This window comes from Protopterus annectens, chromosome 2.part0 (assembly GCF_019279795.1).
Source record: "Protopterus annectens isolate FY-2018-M chromosome 2.part0, PAN1.0, whole genome shotgun sequence".
Classification (NCBI taxonomy): domain Eukaryota; kingdom Metazoa; phylum Chordata; order Ceratodontiformes; family Protopteridae; genus Protopterus; species Protopterus annectens.
This window is the reverse complement of record NC_056728.1, coordinates 65,114,542-65,129,032: the sequence shown is the minus strand read 5'-3', so window position 1 is coordinate 65,129,032 and position 14,491 is coordinate 65,114,542. Positions and strand designations below refer to the sequence as shown.

The 14,491-nt window shown below is 45.4% G+C and overlaps 1 protein-coding gene across 1 annotated transcript in view; it reads left to right on the top strand.

The window, feature by feature from the left end:
• Positions 1 to 14,491, top strand: part of MGA (MAX dimerization protein MGA) — a 2,673,741-nt gene that overhangs the window by 1,457,720 nt on the left and 1,201,530 nt on the right. The window contains exon 12 of the mRNA XM_044060555.1: positions 5,568 to 6,088. Within this exon, the coding sequence (XP_043916490.1) occupies positions 5,568 to 6,088 (521 nt within the window). The remainder of the gene's footprint in view (positions 1 to 5,567; positions 6,089 to 14,491) is intronic.

Here is a 14,491-nt window from a genome sequence, read left to right as displayed (position 1 = left end):
CCGGGAAACCCTATTCAGGCAAATGGAAACGATTTTGCGCCTGGAACCAGGCTAAAGGCCAAAATCCCCTTGATCCAGACATTCCTCAGATTCTACAATATTTAACTGAGATGTTGCACAAAGGACGTTCCTTTTCATCTATTAAGATCTACGCCTCAGCGATTTCAGCTCATTACAACACAGATCCTCCTTTATTTTCACATCCACTCCTAACACAGTACCTCAGAGGGGCTACGAACATAAGACCGCCCAGGAGAGCACCAACTTGGGATCTCAACTGTGTTCTGGAAAAGCTTACACTGCCGCCCTTTGAGCCAGCTTTCTCAGCTGATTTAAAGTTTCTATCATGGAAAACTGTCCTGCTGCTAACAATAACTTCAGCTAGAAGAGTCTCAGAGCTACAGGCACTAATGGCAGTGGAGCCTTTCCTCATTTTTCATCAAGACAGAGTCTCTCTACAAACTAACCCTTTCTTTATGCCAAAGGTGGTATCCATTGTGGCCCTAAACCAAGCCATTCATTTACCCACCTTTTTCCCAAACCCCCAGAACAAAGGAGAAAGACTCCTGCACTCCTTGGATATTCACAGGCAATTACGTTACTACTTGGATAAAACTAAGGCTTTCAGAAAATCTGACCAGCTCTTTGTATCCTATGCTGCAGCATCACATGGAAAAACTATCTCAAAACAGACCATTTCAAAATGGATAGGACATTGTATACGTTTCTGCTACACTCATCATGGGAAACCGGTACCTGCAAGCATTAGGTCCCACTCCACCAGGGCTACAACTACATCAACAGCCTTTCTCATGGGGGTACCAACTAAGGATATTCTGGAAGCTGCAACTTGGAGTTCAGTGCACATCTTCACCAAACACTATCACTTACCTCTATACTCTAAGACTAGAGCTGGCTTTGCCACTGCAGTTTTGCAGGGCCTACTAGCTTCTTCAAACCCTGTTTAACTCTGCCACCCATCCTGATCTTTGGGATTCAACCCAAGTGTGATGACTGCAGCAGGGTAACACGATGAACATAGTACAGTTTTGTACCTACCATAAATGTAGATGTTCGAGTGTTCACCCTGCTGCAGTCCAGGTTACCCTCCCTCCATCCCCTCTAACCTAGCTGAACCTTTCTATCTGATACAACCTTTGTGGTGTATTTGCTTATAGCTGAAGACATGCTTTGTATGTTCTTTACATGTTATATTGGCAATATGTAGTGACCTCCTATTGGGGGGCACCTGACATCTGGGGCAAGAAAAACTGAAGAAAATGGCGTTGGATGCCTCTTATATACCCCTGGCGCACTGACGTCAGGGAAGAAGTGACAGCAACCGACGCCGAACCAAGACTTTGGAACTCTGGCCGACTGCGGGACCGCCTGACGGCAGGATAACCCAAGTGTGATGACTGCAGCAGGGTGAACACTCGGAACATCTACATTTAAGGTATGTACAAAACTGTACTTTCATGCTTCAACTGACACTGTGGGCGATAGGATTTTGATTCCTCACAGACACCCCTTTTTTTTTGACGGCGTACTGTAAGTCCTGCGGGAGGCCATGAAACCTACTACGAGGACTTTTGTTTGGTGTCTCTCTCATAACTAGGACCCACTTATTGTGGATGTTCCTTTGGTGTCTCTTATTTGTGTGAATTGCTCAATGCTGGTATGGCCTATTCTTCTGTTAAAGCCCACTTTTCAGCTGTCTCTGCTTGTCTGCCTTTTTCTCCTACTCCTTTAGCTTCTAGGGTTGAGATTACGCAGTTTCTTAATGGCGTCCTTAACTTTAGATCTCCCAGGAAGCCCGTTCCTCCTCCCTGGGATCTTAATTTTGTTTTGGAAAAGTTGACTCTGGCTTCTTTTGAGCCTGCTACTTCAGTTGCCTGCCAATGGATGTGTGGGAACCTGCTAACTCCCAAGGGTTACAACATGACCAACTAGCAGACTGTGTCAGCAGAAGCCTGTCAGACTCCCACAAGTGGCAGCTGCATCAGTAAGTATTTCTCAACATAGACAAATAATGGGGTATACCATTGATGGACCTTTTGCCACCAAAGAATATACTGACCTAAAAACGTTTTGCTCCTGGAATAAAATGAAGTCCTCCTTGAAGACAGATGCCTTCTCTTTCACTTGACAGGCCTTTTCCTTTATGCCTTCCCTCTAATACCTCTGCTCACCAGGCTATTGCTAAAGGTAAGTGAAGAGGGGCCAAGGGTAATAGTAATAGTACCAGATCGGCCCAGGCTATACTGGTATCTCTGCTAATCAGTCTGACCAGCACAGAACCATGGGAGCTGCCACAGAGAATGGACTTATTAACATAGGACAGGGGCAAGATTATACACCCCAACTTTTGGATGCTCAGATTGTCAGCATGGATGATACCTTGAGTTCATGGAAGGAATACCACCTTGACAAGCCTAGCATAAGGAAATCTTACTCCTCTAAATGAAAGATTCACCCTTTGGTGCAGACAGAAAGCACAAAACCCGTGTTTAGCTAAGATTCCTTTATTTCTGTCATTTGCCCAGCCTTTTTGACAAAGGACTATTACTGCTCTATAAAAATCCATACTTCAGCTGTTTCAGCCTGCCTGCCTTCTCAGCCTCCTCTCCTTTCACAGACCCTCATGAAACAGTTTCTGAGAAGGCTTTTTCACAATAGGTATCCCAGAAAGCCTCAGTGTCTACCCTGGCAGCTCAGCTTTGTTTTGGATAAATTCACCTTTCGAACTAGCTGCTTCCACTGAACTAAAGTTTTTGACCTGGATGTCTGCCCTCTTACTAGCGATCACCTCAGCCAGAAGAGTTTCTGAGCTTCAGGTTCCAATGTGCATGGAACCCTCTATCATCTTCCACAGAGTCTGAGTCCAGAATAACTCTTCCTTTATGACCAAGGTGGTAACAAACTTTGTTGACTCAGTGCATACATTTGCCTGCCTGCCTTCTTCAATCCTCAGAACAAAGGGGAAAAGGATCTTTTATTATTCTTTGGATATACATAGGTAACTCCATTACTACTTAGGACCAAGATTGTCAAGAAATCAGATGAACTGTTTGGAGCCTTCACCAGTAGGTCTGAGGGGAAACCAGTCTCCAAGCAGACCATCTCCAAATTGATCTCTGACTGCATCTCCTTCTGTTAAAGCCATCATGATAAGAACCCCCCCTGATGCTGTAAGGGTACATTCCACCAGGGCTACCCCTACTACATTTCATAAAAGGGTGCCCACTAGGGACATTTTGGAGGCAGCAACTTGGTCTTCAGTGCATATCTTTACCAAACATTGCCATTTTTTTCCTCCTCCAAGTCTAGGGCAGGATTTGCCACAGCCATCTTGCAGGGCATCCTCGTCTCTCCTTAATTCCCCCCCCCCCCCAATCCTTTCAGCTTTGGGAATCATTCCACAAGTTAGGATTGCAACATTGAAACATGAAGAACATGGTACAGATGTGTATATTTACCATAAATATAGATGTTTGAGTGTATTCACCATTGCAGTACTCTTTCCCTCTCTAGTATACTGTGTAGGCTGGGGCCTTCTTCTCAGTCAGGTTAGCCCTTTTTTGTACCTCTCCTTCCTGAATTACAGGGTCCCAGAATCTTGGCCTCAGGGACAGTATGGGGGGGGGGGTCCTGTCTGTAGGGTCCAAAAAAAAAATACTGGTGTCTTAGCTCCGAACGACTACCCTTATACCAAAGTGTTGTGATGTTGGATAGGGTGCCTGCCAGCTCCAGATGGAGGGAAACTATTCTGTGGTATTTGGGCTGGCCAGGGATTTCCACGGCAGGAAATCCCAAGAATTAGGACTGCAACAGTGAATGCACTCTAACATCTACATTTATGGTAAGTATACCTGCAGTTACTGGCATTACTGTAAGATGCTATGCCTGGGTCCACTTGTATGACTTTGCCAGCAACTTCAAGGCGTCTTTCATCAAAGTCCCTTTTGATGTGTCCTTATTGTTTGGTCACTGTTAACCAAATTTCTTCATTTCTTGCTTCCTGTTTAGAAATTAAGATGCTGTCTGCCTTCAGAGTCTACTCAGATCCCACAAGGATCCTTCTTCAGGAATCAGAAAGGGTCCAAAGTGCTGTGCTTCAAAAAATCCCAATGTCCTTCCTATGACTTATCTTCAGATAGGGGCGACTGTGGCAGAGGAGGCCTTATTAATGGACACTACCCCAAGGGCAAAGGGGGTCCACAGAACTAGGACTTGAGGGGTAGTTTTTCTGGAAAGCAGCTTCTGCATCCCCCTGTTTCTCTTTAGAGTATTTACTTCACACGGTGGATATTCATAGACCACCATGCTTCTGTTTACATTGAACTAAGGCTTTCAGAAAATTAGCCATTTACTTTCGGTGGTTTCTTTAACCTGAGGCAGAAGGTCTCCAAAACAACTTTCTCCAGAAGGTTTACATATTACATAACCTTTGCGTTTCAGTCTTGGCAACAAGACAGTACTGTTAAAACTGCAGGTTCATTCCACAAGATCAGTAGCAACTTCTCCATCTTTTTTTCAAGAACTTCTCAGTTGAAAAATGTCTGCAGTGCAGCAACTTGGACTTTCTGGAACACATTCACTAAGCATTATAAGTTGGGCATAATCTCCAGGTCCAGATCCTCTTTTGGGTCACCATTCTCAGGAGCATACTGTCACGAGTCCACCTAAGAAAGTAGGAGCTAAGGAATGTGTCCAATAATTCATAATGGATAGCAGAAGTTGTGTACTTATCATAATGGTGGATCTTTATGATTCGTAAACCATTAACTTCAGCAGTCCACTCTCCATTCCCCCTCCAGATTCTCACATGTCCTTGCTTTAGACAGTCCCAGTAGATGTATTCTGAAGTCCATTCTCCTTCACTGCCTTTTTTTTTGTGCCTTAAGCAGAAGTTAGGAAACAAGCTCAAGCTGGTGAAATGAAGTGAGCAAGTGCCTTATGGGATTGGATAAGGAACTCAAGCTCTTAGGAGAGTGATATCCGTTGCTGAATTGGATCTGCCTGCAGGTGAATATTCTATAATTCAGACTGGATAGACTAAAGGTAATAAAAATCCAACTTTATGGTAAGTGCATAACTTCTTTTTACAGATGGTGAGTGTTTCACACACGTTTACTTCACTCATTGTGGAATAACCACCACTTCCAGTTAGGTGCTGTTAAATGCTAAAAATTGGCAGCATAACATTTGTAAATAAGAAATTTTATCTTATTGGCATCATGAGTAATTGTGTTTGGAAAACCCATGTTTGTATTAATATGCTGACACCCTGGAGTTATCATTTTTCAAGAGCCTTATGTGGTTAATTTCATGGTTGTGAATTACAATAATAAAGGAGCAAAGTGTTCTGCTCTGACTAGACATTTAGCATGTCACAGATATGTGCTCTGTGTGTGTGCACTCCCTTAGTTTGATCTTGCGAGGCTATGGTGTCAGCAGGGAGGGGTGGAGTGAAGGAACTTTGAGGAAAAAATATTGATAATGTTTGCCAGTTTGTTGTGTTTGTCTTTGTTGAGAGTGCTTTACTTTTTGTTACTTATTTGCAGAGTGCACAGTAGATCCTGAGGATGACAGTTCCTCTTCTGCCTCAGAAGATGAGAGTTCTTGCTTGTTGCTGCCACCCGTGGAGGGTCACATCAAGTTGCTTGATGTCATTCCTCTGTCTCACTCGGACAAATTTCCCAGTAAAGTGATCAGCATCATGTCTCAGGTAGTTCCAAAGAGTCACTTGCCTGCTCCAGAGACCTTCAGAATTGGCAGGTTCACTATTGAACTGACGACCCGCTGTGAAAGAAAAGGAGATAGGAAGATGCCCTTTTATGCTTCAAAGCTGAAGATTTCCATGCCTTTATGTGCCGGGGGAATGAAAGAAACAACTACATTACATTCCACCACAGTTTTTCGTAGAGTGGAAAATTTCAAGTTGTCACAGGATGAAATCCTTGGAAGGCTTAAGGAAAAGTGTCCTGGAGGTAAAGGATTGCCATTCTACAGTGGCCTTGCTCCTGCTGGGAGCCTGGTAGCTAACAGACGTGTCTGTCATGCCCCTCCTTTTAGTCTTATACAGGTAGGAGATATCACTAGTTTTGGATATACACTTACACCTGTTATGATTATTGTGCTTTTTTTTTTTTTTTTTAGACAATTTCACAGTACAATTTATCTTCGGTGTATAATTTATATCTGACTGCTGTAAGTGTGAACGTTTTCTGTTTTTGTCTGGCTGCTGCACTTTGTATCTTTCCGGAAAGGCATTTTTTTAATGTGCAGTATTTGCACAACAGAAACATTATGGAATGTGGATTGGTCCATTTGGGCCATAAAAAAAAATGAAGTGATGTTAAGGTGTTCGATCTCGCCGTTTGTTCTTACACACGGGTTCGGAGCCGATCCCTTGGCTCCGAGTCGGCTGCATTCCAAGCTCTGCGTCTAAGAGAAGCTCGAGGCACAGTCCCTATCCCATGATCCCCTGCTGGTAACCCTCAGATCTAGTTTGCCGCTGCAACAGGTCTCGTCGAGTGAGAGCTCGGGCCAGTATTTTTCATATTTTTTCATATCTATATCTGTATATCTATATATGTGTGTGTGTGTATATATATATATATATATATATATATATATATATATATATATCTTACTAAAATAGTTAGAATTGTTGAGTTTTATTATTAGGATTACATAGCACTAGTATTAGTGTAGTGTTGGTGTGTGTGTTGTTTTAAATTAGTGTTAGATTGTTGTGGGGAGCGGCTGCTCCTAGGCCTTAGGCCATTTTTCCTTTTTTCTGTCAGGGCTCTGTCAGAATTTTTTACTGGTAATTCCTTTTCTTTTCACCAGTTAACTGAAAGTTATTATAGTGTGTGCTAGTGGTAGTTTTGTATACTTTATACATATAGTTGTATTTGCTATTTTGGGCTTAAAAATGTCGGAAAAAGCCAAATCTGGCTTTAAACGTTGCCAGTGTGGGCAGAAAATGTCCATAACTGATAACCATGTTTCCTGCATTTACTGTCTGGGCCCTCTCCATCTTCAGGAGGATTGCTCCATCTGCCACTCGTTTAGTGGCAGAGTGATGATGGAGAGATGCAGGAAACTGGCTGAGAGAGGTCTCCTGAAGCCGGAGTTTCAGGAAGCATTGGAAACTGCAGACCAGTCATCGAAGTCTTCAAAGGGGTCGAAGTCTTCGAAGGTATTGGAGCCCAGGTCATCGGCTCCGAGTACCTCTTCTAAGATTCGGTTGCTGGCTCCACAGACCTTGGAGCCGAGCACCGAGATGCTGCCTCGAGTGACTTCTTCGGCCCCTTCGACCCATTCCTCCAGACTGTCCGACACCGATGTGGATCGAGTGGTGCAGAAACTGATGGAGAACATGGCCTTATCCAAACTGATTGCGGTTTCATCCCAGTTGGTTTCGAAGCTTGAGGCCCTTCCTGTCCCATCTGTTGATCCTCCTTCGAGACCCGTCGAGGATCTGATGATCATTGATCCCCCGGGGCCGAAGCCTTCGTTAGTGCTTTTGGCTCCACTGACCTCAACACCCTCGGTACCCATCGAGGGGTTTCGGAGCCGACAATCTCTCCTCGGTTCTGGGGGGGGGGGGGGGGGTCGAACCGAAATTTCGGTTCCTACTCTTCCCCTCGGTGCCTCGGCGCAGATTATTTCGGCTCCGTCCTCTGGATCAGAGCCTGTGGTTTCGGGCCCGGGAGACCACCGTCTTCTTCGGAACCAGTGGAACCCTCGCCCTGGGGCTCCGGTGCCTTCGAAGCCATGAGGAAGGTCTTGTCTGGTAGGACTTTCACATAGTCAGATTCTTCTTCTCCCTCCTCGAAAGGTCCATGTTCTGTCTCTGCACCACTGGTTCCTGCCAAGCGTAGAGACCCAAAACCTCAGTCACCCCCAGAGGGTGAACCCTACTCCTCGGAAGCTTCACCAAATGTCCCCTCTGATGATGTCCCAAGGCAGAAAAAATCGTGGCAGAACACAGCTTGAAGTCCAAAATGAATTTAATAAAAGCACATAAAACTCAGACACAGAAATCTCCCGGAGGAATGAACAGAATCCCACACATTTTTTTAAGTTTAGAGCCATTGTAAATATCAAGCTGAGTAGTAGGGGGGGGGGGGTGATATAAAACAACATACTGAATTAATAGAAGCCAAATGGATAATTGAGCTTATGGCTCATAGGACTCCAGGTTTAAATGAAAATGTTCCAATGAAGCCCACCCTTAGGAATAGGCGGGTCTGTTACTGATTTTATTAAATTTTATTGGTAGTTAGTGTATTTAAATTATGTTAGAATGAGAATGTTTGTTAATCTGATGAAGGGTGTTACCCAAAAGTGCTCATTCTTCCTGGAGATTTCTGTGTCTGAGTTTTATGTGCTTTTATTAAATTCATTTTGGACTTCAAGCTGTGTTCTGCCACGATTTTTTCTGCATTTGGTCTACTTTACGCTTTGGCAGGACTTAGGTGAGGCACTGTACTAATTTTTGGATAATGGATGATGTCCCAAGGAAGAGGTTGTGCAAGAGGAGGCACCTTGATTCCCCACAGGAATCGTTGACATCAGATACCGACTTGGATGAGTCAGAGGGGTCCCCAAGGTCCTCCTCGGAGGATGTCTCGTTCGCCGTCATCCTTGAAATTCTCAAACAGAGGGGTGACTGTCAGTCCCTTGCCCCTACTGAGGACGTGTTGGTGTTACTGAAGGCTTTTGGGGCTCAACCTTCCACCTCCTGGGTAACTCCGCCCTTTGACGAGTTAATGGATTTAATAGCTCGAAGGGAGTGGGAGTCCCCTGACACATTGGAACCAGTCCCTCGGAGGCCCAATAAGTACATCACTGCCCCCCAGGATAAGGCGTACCTCACCAATGGAGTCCCAGTTGACGCTATGGTGGTGGCGGCCACCAAGAAAGAAATGTCTGAAGCATCTTCATCTGTTCATCCTCCTAACAAGAACTCCAGGACGATGGACAGGTACGGGAAGCACATTTTTAGTTCAGCGACTTTTTCCATGCGATCGCTGAACTACCTCACTCACTTTACCCGTCTTCAGAGAGATCTCCTCAAAGAATTGGGAGATACTCTACAGGGTACCACAGATGCTGCTGTCTCAGACAAGGTGACAGCACAGCTTAATAGCCTAAACTCCATCATTAACTCCTCCATGCGGCCCATTTCATATACAGCCGAAGGATCGAGTAGGGCTGCAGCTTCAGCGATCGCTCTGAGTAGACGATCCTGGATGCGCCTATGCTCCTTTGCGGAAGCCTTTAAGTCTTCCTTTACTAATGCCCCTTTTGATGGCTCCTCCTTGTTTGGGCCCAAAGTGAAGGAGACGCTCACTAGGTGTGAGCAAGAAGGAAAGACCCTGTCTGCCATAGGGGGTCAGTTTTTCCTCCCCTTCTAGACCATACCCCAAAGGGCAAAGAGGTGGAAAAATGTGGATGTCCTTCAAGGATGCATCTGCAGTCCTTACATATGGGTTGTCCTGCCTCAGGCAGCCCCTCGGTTGGCCGGATTCCAAAGTCTGGGTCCAGCGTCGGCTGATGTCGCCTCCATCCCGACGTCAGAGCTCCCGGGATATAAAAGCGTCAGCCGACGCCATCTTCCTCAGTCTTTCTTGCCGCGCAGTGCCCGAAGCAGAAGCAGTTCGCAAGTGCCGGTCGGCCAGCTCCTGAGATTTCAGCTAACCGAAGACTTCAAAAAGCTAAGTACCCCGTTGGGGACTCTTTCTTGCCTCAGCCGATGTCAGATCAAACGGTTAAAGTTAATAATTGTTTATCTTGTGGGAAACAAATACCTCATAAGGATTTCCACTCTTACCGCCTACCCTGCCTAGGCCCAGACCACGACGTCTCGGTCTGTGCAGCCTGTGCTTCTTTCAATAGACGCACTCTTAGGCGTCGGGCGGAGTTCGCAGAGGAATTTTTTGGGGAAAAATACTGTTACACTATGCCGTCGGAGCTTCCGACTCCTCATTTACCCAAAAAACGGAAGGACAAGGACCGACACACGCGGTCCGTGGTTTCGGCCGAAACCACGCCCAGGCCTTCCGTGAGTGTCTCGGTCTCTGCCGAAACCGAATCCTCGGTGCTTCCGACCGACGAAACCGCACAACCGACAATCTCGGCCCCGGAGGCCACCTCTGAGTCGGTTATAGAATTTCCTACTGAAACCGGTGTCATTGATGATGTGTACTCTGAGTCTAGTATTTCCCCTGACTCCCTTCCTCTGGCTCCTGTCAAACCCGATAGGTACTACAGGGTCCCGGACTCTCATCATTTCCTTTACAAGGGCCACTCTGCTGACCCAGAAACTATTTCCCAGGGCCCTAAAGGGGTTGCAACCACCACTACTAAAAACCAACTCCCTTCTGAAAGAGAGTCCAGGGCTTTAGAGAGATGGGGTAAAAAGGTGTATACTTCTTCCACTCTTTCTATGAGGGCATTAAATTGTCAATTCCATATGATAAAGTACCAAGAGTATTTGTTAGATGAATTGCATAAAAAACTTTCTTCACCTGAACCCCTAGATCGCAAGACACTTCAGGATCTGGTACATAACTCCCAGCAGGTTAGCAACCATTTCTTGCAGTGTGGTTATGATGCATTGGAAGCTTCATGTAGGTCAGCAATGACAGGTGCAGTCATACGTAGACATGCTTGGCTGAAGGAACAAACACTGCCAGATCATGTTAAAGCAAAGCTTCTGGATGCTCCGCTGGAAAAACAAAAGTTATTTGGCTCCACGGCTCAAGAGGTCTTAAAGAAATTTGAGGAAAAGGCTAAATCAGTACAAACAGTCAAAGATTTCCTACAGGTCCAGCCACCAAGATTCAGCAGAAATTGGCCTTCTAAGAATTGGTCCTTTCCGGACACAGACAGATTTCAAAGAGGCAGAAACAGGCGTGCCAGAGGTAGAGGGCAAGCTCGAGGCTCCTACAGAGGACGTCAATGGCAGCCTCCAAACCAGAGAGGTACTGCAGGACCTACAACTACTATACAAGGACCATCTCAATGACTTGACTATGACCCCGCCAACCAGGGCTCAATTGGAAGCACCTTTGGGCGGAAAGCTATCTTTATTCTCAAAAAATTGGCACAGTATTACAAAGGACAAATGGATACTGCAAATAATAGACAAAGGATACAGATTCCATTTTCATACATTACCAAAAAGACAAGGCATGCCAAACCTGCCACCAAACCAAAGGGCAGAGGCTTTCAAACAAATTTCCAAGCTACTTCAAATGAGGGCAATAGAAAGGGTTCCTCTCTCTGAACAAGGCCAAGGATTTTATTCCAGACTATTCCTTGTTCCAAGAAAAGAAAAGCAATGGAGACCAATACTGGACTTGTCCGCACTGAATACTTACCTCATCGTGCCAAAATTCAAGATGCTGACCTTACATCAACTCCTTCCCATGCTGGGCAAGGGGTCCTGGCTGGTAACTCTAGACCTCAAGGAGGCATACCTGCATGTCCCTATCAGACAAAGTTGCAGAAGACACCTCAGATTTCTTGCAGGTTCAGAGCATTATCAATTCTCAGCATTGACATTTGGCTTATCTACTGCGCCCAGAGTATTCACGAAATGCCTGGCATCAGTAATTGCACATTGCAGACTTCAGGGGATTCAAATTTACCCATACCTGGACGACTGCCTCATACAAGCGGACAGCCAGCAAACACTGGTAGAACACTTAAACTATATCATCCGACTACTACAGGCCTTGGGATACACAGTCAACATTCAGAAATCAAGACTTGTTCCATCCCAACAAATAATTTTCCTGGGTGCAAAACTGGATACAAACACCCAGATGGCTTTTCTCACAGAAGAAAAACAAGCACAACTACCGGATTATTTCACAAATCTGACAACACAAACTCAGCTAACTGCAAGGAAGATCCTGCAGGCCCTGGGATTCATGGCATCTTGCATTCTTCTGATTCCACAAGCAAGGCTGCATATGAGGAAACTACAATGGTACCTAAGGAGTCTATGGTCTCAGCATAGTCACAGTCTAGAATCTTTGATCCCCCTCATTCCTTGCCTTCAAAAGGAATTCCTGTGGTGGGCAAAAGCAAGCCAGTCAAACATGGGCCTGCCTTTCAGCAAGCCACATATCAGCCAAACCATTACAACGGATGCCTCAGCCCATGGATGGGGAGCTCACATGGAAGGCAGATGCATTCAAGGGCAATGGACACAAAAGGAATTGCATCTGCACATCAACCAAAAGGAAATGCTGGCAGTGATACATTCCATCGAGGCCTTCAAGCTGTTCCTGCACCAAGGTCACCTGTTAATAAAGACAGACAATACCACAGTTATGTGGTACATAAACAAGCAAGGGGGTACCCATTCATGCCCTCTTTGCAGGCTGGCGATGAATCTGTGGGATCTTTCCCTGAAACACAATATAGAACTACAATCCCAGTTCGTACCAGGAAAAGACAATGTTCTGGCGGACAGCCTGAGCAGAAACATCATGGATCCACACGAATGGATGTTGCACCCGGATATATTTCTCCAGATAACACATGCATGGGGATTGCCGGACATAGATCTTTTTGCTTCCCACCACAACCATCAACTGAGGAAATTCTGCACAAGGACATACCATCCTCAAGCATGGAAAGTGGACGCCCTCTCATTCAACTGGAATACTCTAACAGTATATGCATTCCCACCTCTTCCATTAATGACCAAGGTCTTACTGAAGATCAGGATAGAGCAACCAAAAGTAATCCTGATAGGCCTGGACTGGCCAGGGCAACACTGGTACCCACTGTTAAGGAGCATGTCACGCACGAAACCTTGGCCTCTACCACAATGGCCACTTCTTCTGACACAGCACAATTACAAGACTCTGCACTCCAGTCTAAAAACCTTGCAGCTGACAGCCTGGAGAATACCTTGACTCCTCGCCAGGATAAACTATCCAAGAGGGTTCAGGATATCATCATGGAAGCCCGGCGGCCTTCCACAAGAAAAGCATATTCAGCAAAATGGAAAAGATTTTGTACCTGGAACACCACAAAGGGTCAAGATCCGACAATCATGAGCATTCCACATATTCTAGAATACTTGGCTGAAATGCTCCATAATGGCCTTTCTTATTCCTCCATAAAGATCCATGCTTCAGCAATTTCAGCAGAGTACAACACTGACCCACCTGTATTCTCTCATCCTCTGCTAAGACAGTTTCTAAGAGGGATAAAAAACATCGACCCTCCAAGGAAACCACCAGTGCCTACATGGGACCTTAACTTCATGTTGGAAAAATTAACTCTTCCTCCCTTTGAACCAGCAGCATCTTCAGAACTACAATTCCTGTCTTGGAAGACTGCCTTCCTCCTGGCCATAACCTCAGCGAGAAGAGTATCTGAGTTACAGGCCCTCATGGCAGTTCAGCCATTTCTCATTTTTCATCAAGACAGAGTCTCTTTGAGAACCAATCCTTCATTCATGCCGAAGGTGGTATCCAGGGTTTCACTGAACCAAGCTATTCACCTGCCTACCTTCTTTCCAAATCCACAAAATAAAGGAGAAAAACTTCTGCATACTTTGGACATCCACAGACAGTTGCAATATTACTTGGACAGAACTAAGACTTACAGAAAAACTGACCAACTCTTTGTAGCATATGCTGCTGGTGTACAAGGAAAAGCAATTTCCAAACAGACAATTTCAAAATGGATAGGAAATTGCACTCGGTTCTGTTACTCCTTTCATGGAAAAGCTGTGCCAGCTAACATTAGGCCTCATTCCACCAGAGCAACAGCCACCTCCACAGCCTTCTTAAGAGGGGTGGCTACAAAGGACATTTTAGAAGCTGCTACATGGAGCTCCGTGCATACATTTTCCAAGCATTACAATTTGCCCTTGTATTTCAGATCCAGAGCAGGCTTTGCTACTGCAGTCCTGCAGGGCATGTTAGCTACACCATCCTTTTCTTAGGTCCTACCTCCCCCAGCTTGGCTATGGTATATTCTACCCATATGTAAGGACTGCAGATGCATCCTTGAAGGACATAGTACAGTTTTGTACCTACCATAAATGTAGATGTCCGATAGGTATGCATCTGCAGTCAGGATTTCCCTCCCTCCTACCCCTCTGTGGTATATTTTGGATACCTATCCCTCCTTTTAGCTAGCTGGGGTTATCTTTTATGGTGTATTTGTTTTTTTATTACTGTGCATGTTTGGAATTTTTTCATTTCTCCAAATTTAGCCTTACTTAGAGGGCAACTGGAATCTGGGGCAAGAAAAACTGAGGAAGATGGCGTCTGCTGACGCTTTTATATCCCAGGTGCTCTGACGTCGGGATGGAGGCGACATCAGCCGACGCTGGACCCAGACTTTGGAATCCGGCCGACCGAGGGGCTGCCTGAGGCAGAACAACCCATATGTAAGGACTGCAGATGCATACCTATCGGACATCTACATTTATGGTAGG